Below are 18,218 nucleotides of genomic sequence, written 5' to 3'. Positions count from 1 at the left end.
CTAATACCAAAATTAAAAGTAATTTGTACCTAAACGTTTTTTTAAGTTTTTGAGCAATTTGTTCTGATTAGACTGGATTAGTTTTTATTCATTAATTAGGCTTATTGTCAAGCTTTTAAATCATTTTCTAACCATATATTTAATATATTTTAGCTTGTGCCAAATTGTAAAGTGTGGTAAACTTGATTAGATATTTGCTACAACTACAAGTGATGGCTTCCTCTATCGGCAGATTGGCTGCTTCAGCTTCTGTTAGAGCAGTGAAACGGAAATTTCCTCCAAGAGCAGCATTAGTTTTGGTGAGCAATAACATAATGGTTGTTAATTTATTGATAAACCTGTATGTTTATATAACGATCAGTAGGGTTATACACTTCTTACTGCCTAAGTGAATTTCTGCTAGAAATTCTTCTAAGTAAAATAGGTTTTACGGTAATTCTAAGCAATATATGGGTCAACCTCGATTTTTCTCATATTACAATATAATGTTCCAATAGTCAATTAGAAAAGGAAATGACTAGAATTTCTTGCCGGAAAGCAGTTATAGGGAGCAGGCAATCGCCAGACGGTCATATATTGCTTAGAGTTACCTATTAGTGATCAGGGGCACTCACGTGATCTGGGCTTCAAATTTGGAACTACTCGAGTTAATTTTTTTTTCTAAAAGAGCAAGCAGCGCGATGCGCTGCGCAGCGGGCAGGCATCGTGCGTGATCCTTTTTTTATTAAAAATTTCTGATAAATTGTTATTACATATTACAATATAATGTAGGTAATGTATGAAAAACAATTTTAAACACATAATTACATGCTGGAAAGCAAAGTAAACCAATATAATCCGCCCAATACAAAATCTCCGTAAAAATCTGGTAAAGGAATCTGTGTCATTCCTTTGGCCTGAATCAATTCAGTATAGACGAAGATCACGCACGATGCTTGCCCGCTGCGCAGCGCTTCGCGCTGCTTGCTCTTTTAGAAAAAAAATTAACTCGAGTAGTTCCAAATTTGAAGCCCAGATCACGTCAGTGCCCCTGATCACTAATAGGTAATTCTCGCGGTTGCCTGCTCCCTATAACTGCTTTCCAGCAAGAAATTCTAGTCATTTCCTTTTCTAATTGACTATTGGAACATTATATTGTAATATGAGTTGCCTGCCCTATAACTGCTTTCCGGCAAGAAATTCTAGTCATTTCCTTTTCTAATTGACTATTGGAACATTATATTGTAATATGAGAAAAATCGAGGTTGACCCATATATTGCTTAGAATTACCGTTTTTACTTTTAATTTTTTGGTAATTAGCCTAGAAGCAATAAGATGTTAGCTTCACAATCTTTCATATTTTTTGCTGTAATATAACAAGTGGCCACCCAGACAATTGAATCATCTGTTTTATATCTGATTATATCAACTACTGAACAATAAAAACTCTAATCTAAATGTCAAATCGAATTATGGGCTGCAGTACAATAAGCGGCCACCTACACAATCGGATGATGATTATCAAATATTTTGAATCATTGGTATTCATGACCATCCAAAGGACTGAAAGCAAAATGACGGACCAAATAACGTAATAGATATTTCCAAGAACAATATAGCCTAGGTTTGCTTGTTTTCAATCTTAGAAATTAATGTATAAATATTAATATAATTTACAAATTAAAATATAATATATAATTACAACAAAACAATAACATTTACTTATCCTATATATTTTCAAGGATAAACGTGTCTGCTTATGAAGCAAAGAAGGGGGAAACTTATTAAGTGGATTACACTTGTTATTCGATTGCTATTATCGAATAATAATAACATATTGTTTGATATATATAAAAATCATACGCAATAAGAGTTATAATAAACTGCCGTAACAAGAAGAATCTCGTACATTACAATTTTAAAAACATCAATTTAACAATAACATTACAAAAGAACAAAACCAACTATGGTCTTTAATATCAAAGAAACCTTACAATATTTATAACTTGCCCAGCTTGATATCAAAGAGTAACAGCTTTTAATTGTGAAAAGGAGGAAAGAATTCTTCCCATGGGTTACCAGAAGCCAAGTCCACATGTTGAAGCCATTTAAACAGTCACTTGTGAGAAATATCTCATCTTATCTTATATAAAATGTGAGAAATATCTTATATTTATCGCTATTTTCAAAGTTTTAAAAGATTAGTTACTTCTTGCTGTTTATTGTTTACATTAAAACTACTATAACTAATAAGTTGAAATCATAGATGCAAAGTTAAATAAATTGTAATTTTGAATTATTCCTTCAGGTAAAAACAATCAAACCATTCAACAATAACAATTAAATAACAAGTGTAGGTCGCTTATTGTCTACCCCAAAGAATACATGTACGTCACTGTTCTTGCCACCATTAGTCGATAACGAAATGCATGATTTTAATTTTGAATTTATTTCCAAACACTATTTTACTTTGAATTAATTTTGAGCGATAATGTCAAACTGAATTGTTTTATCCTTTTAAAATTGTATTATTGTGAAGCTACTTACTGTTAACTTATATGTAAAATAAATGTATTTGTTTTAGATTACATAAAATGGTACTTTGGGATTTTACCGACCACACCCGTATGAAGAACACAAAAATATAAATTTATAGAAACAAACATGATAGAATGAAAAAACAACTCTTTAATTACAAAATTACAAATTTACAAGCATTTCCAGGTGTTGTGATCGGTATTGTTGTCGCTGTTATCTTATCTTTCTCGAGAATCCCGATTACGGCAGGCCGCGCGGCATCACATGATTATTTAAGTTTTTTGCACGGTACATAATTGCCTTTCCATTATAATTGTAATTTATATTTCTGATCAGCCCCTCTAGAATTTGATATTTTACTAATAGGTACTATCTCGAGGGATGTTTTTCTTTCGTTGACATTAGCCCGGGCTTCGGCAGCACCTAAGTTGCTGCCGAAGCCCGCGCTGATGGTCGGAGGCACTTGCATTTTGGGTGGCGGAGTGTGATTAAGAATAAAAACAAGTTTTGAGTGTTTTTTTTTTTTTTTCAATAAAGAGTTTAGTTTTTGTTTGGTAATGTTTGTTTTTGTTGAATTTTTGTATTTGGAGAAATGTACGGGTAAAACACAGAAGTACAAAGCAACTCAACAGCTGAACGGGCGGCGAGACTCTGCAATCACGTTATCTACTAGACCGCTCGACTTTGACCTCTGTCTGAGGATGGGGAGGGGTTTGCGATAAGACAATTCCTGTTTTATATTGACGAAATATTGTTCCACGCTAATCTAGTAATCAGTAGAAGCAAAATGTCAAATAACGATTCATGTCTGGGTGTGGTCGGTATAATCCCAAAGTACCCATAAAGTAACTATACTTTATTTAAACAACATTTGAGCAGCGTAGTACTTACGATTACTTTACCTATCTGAAATGGTATTTCTGCAGGTACTGATGCCGTCAAAAGTACATTAATTATTTAAATAAGTCATAGTTTGTTTGATTTCAACACAATTTTTCATTATTTTCATAATACCAAATCCAGAATGTTAAAAAAGTCTTACCAAGATAGTTTTTAGATAGCCTACATCATGTTTGTTCTTATTTTTCTTGCAGCGAAACACTATTTGCCATCTAATAACAGCTGGTAATAAAGTCACTAGTCTAAATAAAGAATGCTGGCAATGATTAATTATGAATATCTATAGGTCAAAGGTCGTATTCAATAGTATTGATATTTAAAATCGATAATAATAAACCGATTGTGTTGGTGGCTGCTTATTATACTGTAACTTCTGTTATTTTTATTATTACCTACCTAGGTATAACTTCAAATTATAGGTAGGCCTAGTATAGTTCAGCTATGTTTTTAAAGCTACGAAGGTAATAATGTAATGATTAATTAAAAACAATCTAATGTGTGTTTATACTTGTTGTAAGCAATGTAAAACTTACTTAGGCTACTCCGGTAGACTTTAATAAGCAGCCTGCGTTCTTTATTTGGTTTTATTTATTTAAATTGGTTTTTTATTTATTTGGTCGTTTTTATCGAATGGTTTGATTGTTTTTATCTGGATGAATAATTCAACATTAAAATTTAGGTACTTTGGGATTATACCGACCACACCCAGACATGAATCGTTATTTCACATTTCGTTTCTACTGATTACTAGATTAGCGTAGAACAATATTTCGTCAATATAAAACAGGAATTGTCTTATCGCAAACCCCTCCCCATCCTCAGACAGAGGTCAAAGTCGAGCGTCTAGTAGATAACGTGATTGCAGAGTCTCGCCGCCCGTTCAGCTGGTGCATCGCTTTGTTGTACTTCCGTGTTTTACCTCTACATTTCTCCAAACACAAAAATTCAACAAAAACAAACATTTACCAAACTAAACTCTTTATTAAAAAAACACTAAAAACTTGTTTTTATTCTTGATCACATTCCGCCACCCAAAATGCGAGTGCCTCCGGCCATCAGCGCGGGCTTTGGCAGCACCTTCGGTGCTGCCCCGCGCTGATGTCGACGAAAGAAAAACATCCCTCGAGATAGTACCTATCAGTAAAATATCAAATTCTAGAGGGGCTAATCAGAAATATAAATTGAATTGTAATGGAAAGGCAATTATGTACCGTGCAAATCACGTGATGCCGCGCGGTCTGCCGTAATCAGGATTCTCGAGAAAGATAAGATAACAGCGACAACAATAACGATCACAATACCTGGAAATGCTTGTAAGTTTGTAATTGAAGAGTTGTTTTTTCGTTCTATCATGTTTGTTTCTATAAATTTCTATTTTTGTGTTCTTCATACTAGTGTGGTCGGTATAATCCCAAAGTACCAAAATTTATTTAACAAAACATATGATTCCTACTTATTAGTTACTGTCATTTCTCATGTAAACAATAAAGAGCAAGCAAGAAGTAACGAATAAATTTCTAGATGTATGTGTGGGTTTGGCTACTACCCTTACTAAAGCGGTTGCTCACTGCTATCCGCACAATCTATAAATATTGTATTGTATTTCTGATGTGTAGGTCTAGGCCATTGTTGGATTTGTTATTTTGTAATGTTATTTTTAAATCTATGGTATTAAAAATTGTAATGTATTATTATTGTTGATAATGCATTATAATTCTTATTTCGTATGATTAATATATAATAATGTATTTATGATAGTATAACGAATAGTTCGATAATAACATTTAAACAAGTGTAGGCTGCTTATTATAGTCTCCCCGGCTACTCCTTACTATTTTGTGAAATAAAAGTGTATTGACAACTTGTGACACAAATAACACATGTTCATCGATTCATCGATATTGTACTTGGGGCCATTACTCAAATACCACACGTTTTTTAATTAATAAAAAAAAGTTGTTTAATACATAAAAAAAGCGGTTAATAATTAATTATATACCATTATAATCAGAATGTTCTTGTATCCAATAGTTAAGTTATTTGAATTGACAATTTGGTTTCGCTGATTTGATTGTAGTGATGGCCACTTTTTATAGCTTGCTGCCATTTTTACTGCCTAAAGATTCTGAATGAGGAATGTACTTATAGTTTGCTTAGTTTATACTCTAGTTTTGTTATGGTTAGTCTTGAATACTATTAAGCCCTTGAACAGCTATTTGATTTCTATTCAAATAAATAAATAAATACTTCATATGTAAATTATATTAATATTTATACATTCATTTCTAAAATTGAAAACTAGACAAACCATATTGTTCTTAGAAATATCTATTACGTTATTTGGTCTGACATTTTGCTTTCAGTCCTTTAGATCAGGGCTGCCCAACCTACGGCCCGCGGGCCGAGTCCGGCCCGCGAGTCAGTTTTATGTGGCCCGTCTTGTTGCCAAAACAACCAAATTTGTTTACAAGCATTTGAAATATTAAATAAATACAAATTTTGAGAACCAAGCAGTCCAGCCGATTTCACGTAGAACGAGTCGTATTCATTTGGTGGAGTATGAGTGTTGAAAGAAGTAAAGTAGTTGCAGACAGATTTCACTGACTACGGTGGTGGCTGCCGGCTGGCGAATAGAGCGCGCGTAAAGCACGGCACAGTCCGCGGTGCGGTGACGTAACCCCTACCCAACTCAGTTGTTTGGGGCTCCAAATCCCCCGGGATGTTGGCCCGCCTGGCCATAAAGGCTTTACAATGTGGCCCTTGGGTAAAAAAGGTTGGGCACCCCTGCTTTAGATGGTCATGAATATTGATGATTCCATATCATGAAATAATCATCATCCAATTGTGTTGGCGCCTGCTTATTATACTGCAGCTATAATATAAATATGCCAAGCTTATTTCAATATTGTCTTTTATCGTAGTTAAAAACTTTGATCTGAAAAATTAGAAAGTGTAAAGTTACTTATGCCTATGCAAATTAATTTAAACATCCAAGATAGCCAAAACATTCTAAATTAATGTATTCTAGTTGTAGAAAGAGAACAGTTTTTAGCGTTTCTTTTTTTAATAAATAAATGACTGGAATAAACTACATATTGAACTGGAAGGAAATAGTGCATTAATCACAAAATTCATTACCATAAAAACATACTTTATTCTAAAATTCACAAGAGGTATTACAACTTTTATAACAAAGTTTATTCAGCAGTAACTTAACAGTATTTCTTTTAATTTCCAGTGGTATCTAACTTACATCGTTATCCACCTGAATACGTACTATAAAGAATGATACAATGCAATGGACGATCCATTGATTGCCATTAACAAATCTCCATAATCAGTGGAATACCAATTCGTCGTCATTTAGAGTGTTAACACATTTACTGCTTTTGATGTCCTAAGTTGTGTGGTGTCCTTTTATATGCACTAGTTTCCTGCCAATTAGTAGCCTAGCTGACTAATATATTGTCAATCACAGGTCATGGCATTAAAGGATATAGGTTAATTTTTAAAAGCCAAGCTATTAAAGTCAGTTTTATTGATTTATATGAGTTAACTGTCGAGTTTTTCAAGTTACCATAACTAGATGAAATGTTCTGCTTTGTGTAGAATTTATTGTATATCTCTAGAATGTTCATATACAGTAGAACCTCACATATCCGACCATGACGGGACCGAGCCATGGTTGGAACTGCCAAAAGATCGGATATCGGGAGGAGCAAAAAATGCCTTTCCCAGATAGAAAAAACTACATGTATGCAGTGTATTACAAAAGCGAACAACTTTATTGTACTTGCAAATACCAGAATTCATATGTGCTGAATACATTTCAAACATTTACAGTTTTTAAAGAATATTGGAGTGTGGATGAGTCATTCTTTCAAGTCTAGACAGGCCAACAGAGTACGGTTGAACCCCACAGACGGTTGGACACTAGGTTGTATATCGGGAGGAGTCGGGTGGGAAGGTCAGTTATTAGAGGTTCTACTGTATATTTACTGAATTTTCAAATGTTTTATTTATTTTAAGCAGTGTAACTTTTGTTAGTCATAAAAACAGCACCACATCACTTGTCACAATTTTTGTCAAGAAATAGATACCTTTTTTCATCAGGCGTATCCGTTTTTTTTTTCTCTCTTCACATTTGCTTAACTTACCATATAAAGTGGTATAAAATTGTATTTACATAGTTATATGAACAGTTTCAAAATTTCTCCCTTAGGTTGTTGGATTAGATTAGGTTACAAACATGCTCTATATGATTGTTTTGTTTTTATCATTTCAACTATACACTAATTTCATTTTTTGTTTTAGTAAAATTAAGTCTCATGCATTAATATATTTGACTTCAGACTCTTTAGATACAGCTTTAAGATCCACTCTGTACAGGATATTCAAAGAATTAAGACTATCGTCAAAAGTTAAATTATTAATAAGGAACTGTTATTTCAGACACCTGCAGCAGTAAACAAGATAAAACAGATTCTAGGAGAAAAATCAGAATTTGTAAGTATCATAATAGTAAGTAAGTTGTGTACTTTACAATTCTTTAGAGTATATAATACATTAGCCTTTAACCCTCCTAGTGGTGGTCATTTTTTCCGGTAGTGGCGGCATGTTTTAGAGCCTCGTGCAAGGGTTTAAAAAAAATATTTATTAAAATTATAAATTAAAAGTAATATATATAGAAGTATATATTTTTGTGTTCAGAATTAAACATATAATAATATTAGCATTTAAAGTTGGCCTTAAAAAAATTGTTACAAAAAATTGTTTTCCATGAAATTCAAAATTTACATTTTTTTTTTAATTTGGGGGGGACCATACCTAGCAAACCAAGTTATAGTAAGAAAACTATAAAAGTGAGATAGCCATTTTGTGTCAAATTTATTCTAGTTTCAGAAAAACACAAGCATTATACAAATTTATGAAACTATAATAACGCTATATAACAAAAAGCAGCGATGTGCATAAATTGTGAAAATAGGGTGTATATGTAAGAGTTTGCTAATAAAAGTTTTACTAATACAGTTTTACTTGAATACATGTTATATTGCATGTTTTATTACTCAGAATGAAGTAAACTGTACAGCAGCAGTAAAATAAATTCCATAACTTTTATTTTGAAGAGTCAAAAAAAGTTTAATTTTGTCATTACTCAAAACTTTTGCGAAAAATTTTCAAACAGCAAAGTATAAAATGTTTTTCAAAGCTTGTATTATATCCAAATTTATAAATCTATGGTTTACATCTGATGGGAAATTTTATGTAGTTTTAGAAAACCATAAACTGTGTCTAAATATATGGAATAATACCAAATTTATAAAATAAAATATAATAATGCGTACCAATCAGACAAAATTCAAATTTACAATAAAATACACAGTTTTACAAAATATGTTAATATTTATTTACATCACTGAAAATTGATGAAATAGGTTGAATTGACCATAAGAAAACAGTATAAAAAAATTAATTACGTGAAATGAATTTTAGCCAAGTCATTTTGCCATAGCCTACACAGATTCGATAATTCATCAAACATATTTCAGTAAGAAGAAATTTATTTATTCTAAAATATATTTATTTGCACTACTGCAATATCTTAACAACTCACTACACACTAAACACGACACTAAAACACAAATAAAACTACTAAAACTTACTAATAAACACGACTCGTCACAGAAACAAATCAGAACGGCAGCGACAACATGGCGGTCACAATAAAAACTGCATCGTTCTCTTTTATGTTCCAAACTACGAACTTGGTACGTTGCAACTACAATACAAATAAGGAATAACACTATAATATTCCTTAGGCTTTTTCTTCCCGAATCCAATGGTGCATGAATCGAATCGATACGTTGCCGGAATATATTGTAATAAGTGATTATGCAAGGGAATGTTTGACCGACAAAATTTTGTTGAACAACACTTGGAGGGTTAAATGTAAAATTATAATAGCTGTAAGTCATTAAAACATTATTTAATAGGAAGCATAGGGGCATTTCTCTTAAAACACCAGGTATACTTGAACTTTCACAAGTGCCATTGGGTACTCGATCAGGTACACGCCGGGTTTTTCTAAAAGTGCGTCGTGCACCGATGGGGCAAGTTCCTATGCATTTCCTTATTGCGGTTTTATTGTTTGCATGTCTTGGTGGTTTGTTAAATTTGATCGTTATATAAGTACCTCAGACTATCGTGTACCTCATCAGGCTTACGACTGATTAATTTTTAAGGTAAATTAATTTTGTATTTTTTGGAATACATGGGGAAAAGTAAAAAAAAACATATTGAAATAATTTTTTATGCGAAATTATAAGTCTACATAGTTTTCTTGTTATGCTTAGACGTTTAAAGTTAAGAAACCGACTACGGTTTTTTGTCATAATTATTGAACATTCGATGGCAAATAAAAAAGTCCAGAAAAAGCCGTTGTCGTGAACATGTTAAGTAAGATAGTTTATGAAGTGTCAGTCAGTATAGATATGTGTGTTTGTATATGTTCCTGTAGTAGGCTAACGCATTACTTCAGGTCTGGCAGTATATTTTTAATAATTTTATTTTTAGGTAATTCTTTATAATTATAGTATTAAGTTTAATTTTTTTAATTACATTTAAGACGGTTTTGGGTGTCAAAAAGATGAAGTATACTGAAAATAATAATTAAAAAATATAAAATGAAGTGTGATATTATATCCCGTCTACTTTTTTTATTACATGATATAGGTAGATAAATGGGTACATATTATAGATAGAAAAGGTTACATTTAACCTTTACGAGCACTAAACATGTTCTGAACTTCAAGGAAGGTACTATCTCACGCAATGTTTTTCTTTTCTGCCAGAAGTGCAGGGTGGTGCCATAATAGTCCACATTGATGGTTAGGTTAACTGCAATTTGTACTTTTCCATGGCAGATCATCCAATGTTATTTGAGGTTGGATGTAACGAGATAGAAAAATATTTATGCATTCAAAAATCACGTAAACAAGCACCTACATTTTTGATCGTGGTCACACATGCAACTGTCTTTTTGGCATATGTTACTTTGAGGGTTAAAGGTGGAAATATTCGTTTACGTTCCTGTTATTGAAATGAAAATGAAATGAAATGAAAAATGTCTTTATTGAATACAACGTAAAACATATTCAATTGGCGAGGTTAGGACTATTAAGTCCTCTCTTACACCTAACCATAAATTAATAAACTATACTATTACTGTAAAATAAGAGCCACAATACAGTTTACATTACTATTTTACATTAAAAAATTATAATCTCTATTTATATAAAGTAATCAAATGAACTAAAGGTTCTCTATGAAACTAAAAATAAATAAATAAAATAAAACTTACAAGGAAATTAACAGACATTCATCCATCACCATTCATACAAAGCCATCGTCACATACCCTATGCCACGATATCGTCAACCCGACGAGGCCCAAAACAGATGGTCCCTAAGCACCCCCCGAAACCGTTCCCGACTACTATTGTTACATTATATTATAATATTTACAATGGATACTATCCCAAACACGAAGACCGTAGCTGTCTTAATTTTAAAATTATATGTTCCAGGATTTGACCTAAAACCATCTTGATCTGAAAATCGGTTAACTGTATGGTATAAGGCGTCATGTATACAAAATGTACATATGTAATTGTATCCATAACTACAACTGCTATATATATTGTGTTTCTTTTCAGTGTTTAAATAATAAAAGTCGTAGACACCAGGTCACTATAAAATGATGTACCTAAGTATACCTGTGGCTTTGCCCACAATTACTATGCAAAATAACATGTGTTTGTTTGAATAGCTTCCACAATTCAGTAACACTTCAATTTAGATTGATATACAGGAACTCTATAGTCAAAGTTCATAGCTTCCTTAGTAAAAGCACTTGTGGTGTTATACAATAGGTCCTATGATATTTTTAAAATGAAATTTATATCATGCATCAGGTACTCATTTTTCAGTATTTATGATTAAGAGGACCAAAAGTTGAGTAAAATTGTGAGTAATCCCTATTTCAGATTTTAGACTTTGAGTTCAAATTAATTATATTTTCAATGTAAAATTGGAGTTTGCTATTTTGCTCTGAGAAACAATATAAATATACCTGTATATAATTTTGTAATGAGGCTGGTTGGATTCAAAACATATAATACATATTGCCATTTATACTATTTAATGTAAATAAAAGTCGTTTGACAGGTATTTGGTCTTCCGATCATATGTTAGTTTGCTTATTTAAACACATATGTGACAGATACAGCCAAATACAAAATAATTGAATCGGAAAAAGTAAGCGCTCTGTGGTGTAATGGTAGCACATTCACCCGGCAAGTGAGAGATCCGGGTTCGATTCCCGGCGGAGCAAGTACTTTTTGCGATTCAATGTTTATTGAAATTAAATAAGGCTATTGCCATTTATACTATTTAATGTAAATAAAAGTCGTTTGACAGGTATTTGGTCTTCCGATCATATGTTAGTTTGCTTATTTAAACACATATGTGACAGATACGGCCAAATACAAAATAATTGAATCGGAAAAAGTAAGCGCTCTGTGGTGTAATGGTAGCACATTCACCCGGCAAGTGAGAGATCCGGGTTCGATTCCCGGCGGAGCAAGTACTTTTTGCGATTCAATGTTTATTGAAATTATATATATATAATAAAATAAACTAAAATCAACATCAATAATACTTACACATTTCAATAGTTGCATTATGACAATAGTTATCCATAAATAAATATGATACATGATACAGTAATTAACATGTTCTTGCTTCCCAATCCATGTTCACAATACATATTATTTCCTTGGTACACTGCATAAATACCAGTATTTATATACCTACTCAGTATTGTATACCCCACATCAGTGAGAAAAGAGATGGATGCGATGTCCCATTGACGATTATCTGTCATAAAAATTGTTTTTAGTGTCTTGTCTATTACTTTGTGATTCCACGTGCTACAATCGTAGACTCACTGCACTCGGTTGTTTCCTCAAAGTGCAGATAGAGAGCGAATGGTTTGTTGAATCAAGCTAATGCCCAGTCCATCCGTTTTTTGGTCCTTCAGGTGCTGTAAATATGTCATCTCACAATGTCTAAGGAAACCAAATTCAATACTTAGCATGAACACATTCCCAACTAAGTTCATTAATTAAAATCCAGAATAAATTATTTGGTTTACTTGTTGCCTTGACGTTGAAATAAGAAGTGTTATTACTATCAAACTTACTTTATGTTTATATTCTATAAATGTAAACAAATTTAAAATTTTTGTTAAATTAATTAAATGATTGTGCTATCATAATACAATGTTTACACAGAATAGTTATTACATTTAACAGGCTCTTTTCAATTCATATTACACAACTTTGGAGACGAAGATGGGATTTTTTGTTGCTTTAACCGGAGGGATTTCTGAAGTAACAATAGGCCTATATTCACACTCAGGGGTCCTGAGAATGTCAATTTAAATTTCAGTTGAATAGTTTATGCGTAAAAGCAAAACAAACAAACAAAGGCAATTTCGCAATTATAATATTATATTAGGATATGTGTCAATAGTTAGGCTACATGTGTTAATATGGTGCTGTTTGAATCTGTTATGGGTGTATTGAGTTTGTTTACAAATTTATTTATTTTGCTATTTTCTCGTTTCCATCATGATTACTCATAAGACCAATTTCAAAATATTTGCTTAATCTCAGCCAAATCCCCTGGAGTGACATGCATCACCATCAAATTCATTGTTCCTCCTCATATAGAAGTGAGGTTTCACGCACAATTTCAATTTCATACGTTGTTGACTTTTCCATCCCCACGAGTGGTTGGCTTTGCTAAAGATAAGTAAAGTTTTAAAAAACATAAAAACGAGAAATGCTATCTGCTGACTTTGTCTGATAATAACAACTGTAAAGTAATAAAATTTAAGAAAGAAATACAGCACTTTAACTGTGATAGGTGTAACAGGCAAGTTGTGGTACAAACTCATCATCAGAAATCGAATAATACTGAAATTCACAAAAATTTTAAAAACCTAGATTTCACCAAACTAAATTGGATTGTGAATATAAACACAAACTAGTCACAGCCAACTGATTGTCACATACACACCTCAAAACAATTAAAGGATCACTTTTTTAACATAATATACTCGGTTAACGGTTCGAAATTTTATAATTATTTTTTTTTATTTCAAAGTCGGTGTTGAAAGTAAAATACATCGTATATGTTTTTTTTGTATGATATTTTATTTTAGGCTAGAACAGTAAACAAAGTTTAAAACCGCAAAATTAAAACGAAAACAACTCTCTTATTAAAGTACAAATGTAATAAGACATGAACCCGTCTTTTAAATCTCACTTTCAATACCTTGTATTGCCACCTCTAGCTGATATAACCGCACGAACACGCTGTGGCATGGTTCTGATGAGTCGTCTGAGGCTATCCTGAGGTAACCGCTCCCATTCTTCTCGTAACGCCATTTCCAGCTCATCCAAAGTCCTGGGTTGGTTTGGGCGGCCCCGGATACCTCGTCCTAGTTGGTCCCAGACGTGCTCAATCGGGTTTAGGTCCGGACTGCAGGCTGGCCACTCCAGCAGTGGTATGTTGCGTTCGCCCAGGTACTCATGGACCAATCTTGCTGCATGTGGTCGAGCACCGTCTTGCATAAATAAAAAATTTTGACCTGCTTGCTCTGCTCTCGGACGAATATGAACGTCTAACACCTCGTCCACATAACGCTGGGCTGTCAAAGTACCGTTTCGGATTATGACAAGGTCTGTACGACCGTCAATTGTTATGCCACCCCACACTAATACTGAGCCCCCGCTAAACGGAACTCTGGGAGCTAGGCAACAGTTAATAAACCGTTCATTTCCTCTTCTCCACACTCGAGCGCGCGGCCGTCATTACCAAAAATTGTAAATTTTGATTCGTCTGAGAACATTACCTTACGCCACTGTCTCAGCTGCCAACGCCTATGGTCTCTTGCAAACTGCAATCTGGCTCTCTTATGACGCGCAGTCAATCTCGGCACTCGGACAGGTCTCCAAGACCTCAATCCAGCTTCCCGGAGTCGATTTCTAACAGTCTGATCTGACACACGATTTCCAGTCGCCTGGCTTAGATCGTTTTGAAGTTCTCTAGCAGTTAAAAATCGATTACGAAGTGCATTAACTCGTAAAAATTGATCTTCTATGTGCGTGGTGGATCTCGAGCGGCCTTGTCCTGGGCGTCGTCGCAGAGTTCCTAGCTCCTGATGTCGGTTCCATAATCTTGAAATTACTAACTGACTCACACCTAAGCGCCTACCCACGTCTCGTTGGGAAACTCCAACTTCTATCAAAGTATCAGCTCTACTGACATCACTCTCAGACAAAATCCGTCTAACACCCGCCATAACAATAAAAACACACAGGGCTAACTATAGAAGCCTAATCCAGACTGAACGAGATCAACTAGTGACAAAACTGAGCCTGAACCTTTCCTTATCTCATTCTTGTTTTGACATGATATCGAAATAATCGCTCTTATCTTTTACTGAATTAGTCAGAAATATTCAAGAATTATTTATCTTTGCTACCGAGAGGTTCCTTTATCAGTGTGCAAAGTTCAAACATTCTTCTGTTATTAATACTTGTTTTACAAGACGCAATAAAAGTGATCCTTTAATTGTTTAAAAGTGATCCTTTAATTGTTTTGAGGTGTGTACATTCATTTGATCTTAAAACGTAAATCTATCAATAAATTTAAATACATTCAACAAAAGACATTCTTTAAAGTATGCCTTGCCTACACAGTACAAATTAGGTTATAAAAATATCATTTTACAGCTTACCTGCCATATGAAGATGTATCCTGGTAACTCGTTCTATCTCAATCAAAAAGACTCCTTTCACATTTGAAAAGCCCTTTATCAATTAATAATATGATTCAGCATGTTGTGTTTTTCTTATCAGTTTGCCACCCACCAATCACGAATGAGCTACACTTAGACATAATTCAATGAAACCAATTACATGTTAGACATTAAGAAAATTAAAATTAACATAAAAGTGCTGCAATAAAAAACAGAAAGATGACAATAGGATTTCTTGTGACCTATATCAAGTAATCATTTGATCAATATATGCTTTTTTGAATAAAATCTTGACTGAGATAATAGTTGTCAATAATCTTGTTACAGATTGGTTTAAAAGTCGGTGTGCAGCAAAGGGGTTGCAATGGTCTCTGCTATACATTAGACTATGCAGTAGAGAAAGGAAAGTTTGACGAAGAAGTAATTCAAGATGGTAAGTATTTTGCTATACATGTTCTCCTATCAGTGGATTCCTATTGAATAAATTAGTGAAATCAGAAAAAATAACAAGTGGAACAGTAAAAATAAGGCTTGTGTCAAATTTTAATAATATTCGTTCATAAATGTGGCATTTAGATTAACATTAAAATAAATAAATTGAATATCATAATAGTAATTGTGTGTGTGTGTGTGTGCACGCGCGCGGGAGTAAAGTTGGTTTTAGAATTTTTCCAAATATCTGTCGTAAAAATGTAGCATACAGAACAGAAATGTGTTTAAACGCTTTAGACATGAAGGCAACGTCCCTACAGAGATGGTGGCTCCTCCACTGCCAACTATATACAGTGCGATCAAATAACCAGGCCTAGTTCTACAATTAATGAGAACTAGTGAAACTGTTGACTGGTCTAACCTTAGTGAGGTGTGGTTGCTGTGTGTGGCAAGGCAGCCATCGCTTTATCTTGTGCTAGTTGTGACTAACAGATTTTTAAGAAGTTTTTATTTTATTTCAATTTCTACAATGAAACATTAAAATAACCTTTCAGTGCCAGACATTCTCCCTAGTGCACGTGCAAGAAATGCCAGGCATAGTGCCATATGCTCATGCAAGAAGAGCCAGGGTATAATTGCCAATTTTTCAGCAGTTTGCAAAAACTGACACAGTTTTGTTATTTATTGATGAAAATTGTTACTTTTTGTTTTGTTTTGCTCTAAACAATGTTTTTTAAATTAATACTGAAAAATAAATTTACTACAACATGCATTAAAAATATAAAACCAGAAAAACTTTTACTTACATAAAATTTTATGATGAATTTTTCAGTTTGGTGTAAATATAAGGCCAGTAAAAAAATCCTTGTTCCATAAATTGAGTATGTATTTGAACTTCCACATTCTTTTGAACACATACACAAAAAATTTTACATCTATCTTCAAAAATAAAGGTTTTATCATTGTTTTTCAAAAATAACGCGTATTTGGATTTTTCGCACATCTTGCTAAACACTGTTTTTCACTTTATAAAATTATGTATTAGGCAAATATTGAGAAAAAATAGCCTATTTCAAGTTTAAAATTACACAATTAATAAACACTTATAGCCTACTTAAAAGTTTTTTTATTTGAATGAGAAAAAAATTAACATTTATGAAATGGTAAACAATATGGGTGGAGTCCCCTTTTTTTCACTATCACTCACAACAACATCACTATCGTCTTCTAACACTCTCCGTACAGTGTTTTCACTAAGAGGTGATGCACTACGCTTCATTTTGTAAACATTTTACAACAATAAACGAAACAACAAGTTAGCTCGGCGCAATCGGCGAAACTGTGTAGTTGGTTATTAAACAACAGACGACAGCAGACTCAGACTAGCGACGTCCACAGCCACTTGTATTTTGTTTTATTTATAACACTAATGTAATGGAAATACATTCAACTGAATGTTTTTTATTAGTTTATATCTTTATAAATACAATTATAACAAAATTAGGATTGTTTAGATATTTTTTACGAATATTTTAAAACACGTCCGTGTAGTCGGACACTGGCTCTTCTTGCACAATTTACATGCGTCCTTGTAGTCGGACGCTGGCTCTTCTTGCACATTTTATGTACATCCGTGTAGTCGGACGTTGGCACTGAAAGGGTTAATTTCAGTTTGTATATTTTATAAAATTGACAGTTCCCAAGAGGTAGTATCAGGAAATAGATAAACTGAGTTACTTAACATGTGGACTGTTCAATCAACTGTGATTTTATTTTGCACTCACTAAACTTTGGTAGAAGGTATTATTGCTGTTCATTACTCGGATGCATGAATCGTCATAATCAAGAGATATATAGGCAATGGAACAGAAAGTAAGGGGCTGAGAACATTTAAAGGAGTGCAGTTGTTGTTTCATGTTCAATCAGTATTCTCGTGCATTCTATATTTGATGAACTAAAGTTGATAATAGACGACAAAAGCTTAAAAATATAAAGTTAAAATAAATAATGGTTGAAGGAATTTGGACATCTCAAATTTGCTCATCATAATTTTGGAACAATTTGACAAGAGATATCTTGGAAAGGAGTGTGATTAGAGTGAAGTGAGACAATTTTTAACATTACTTATTCTTTGTGCAGGGGTTCGAGTAATAATTGACAAGAAGGCACAACTAACTCTCCTGGGTACGGAAATGGACTATGTTGAGGACAAACTGTCAGCAGAATTTGTCTTCAATAACCCCAACATAAAAGGCACATGTGGATGCGGCGAGAGTTTCTCACTATAGTTCTTTTTTTTAGTTGTAGTAAACATAGATTTGTTTTCTGTGATATAAATTTAGTATTAAAATAATGTAAATTTGTATATTTTTCTGCTATAGGTGCTTTATTTATTTATGTATATATTATATGTAATGCCATTTGATGTATACATCTAGATAAAGAAAACAAAATAAATATTTTAATTTGTCATGTT

General features: G+C 33.1%; 1 protein-coding gene across 5 annotated transcripts in view; it reads left to right on the top strand.

The window, feature by feature from the left end:
• The window catches only part of LOC124360214 (iron-sulfur cluster assembly 1 homolog, mitochondrial), an 18,922-nt gene extending 704 nt beyond the window's left edge, over positions 1–18,218 (top strand). For 3 of the 5 annotated variants that reach the window (XM_046813631.1, XM_046813649.1, XM_046813640.1), the window contains exons 2-5: positions 154–299; positions 7,871–7,924; positions 15,638–15,743; positions 17,882–18,218. In XM_046813631.1, the coding sequence (XP_046669587.1) occupies positions 213–299; positions 7,871–7,924; positions 15,638–15,743; positions 17,882–18,030 (396 nt within the window). In that variant the 5' untranslated portion in view covers positions 154–212 and the 3' untranslated portion in view covers positions 18,031–18,218. The remainder of the gene's footprint in view (positions 1–153; positions 300–7,870; positions 7,925–15,637; positions 15,744–17,881) is intronic. The other 2 variants (XM_046813657.1, XM_046813666.1) reach the window with 1 other exon arrangement.

This window comes from Homalodisca vitripennis, chromosome 1, assembly GCF_021130785.1.
Source record: "Homalodisca vitripennis isolate AUS2020 chromosome 1, UT_GWSS_2.1, whole genome shotgun sequence".
NCBI lineage: Eukaryota > Metazoa > Arthropoda > Insecta > Hemiptera > Cicadellidae > Homalodisca > Homalodisca vitripennis.
The sequence above is the reverse complement of the archived record's forward strand: the minus strand, read 5'-3'. Positions and strand labels throughout refer to the sequence as shown.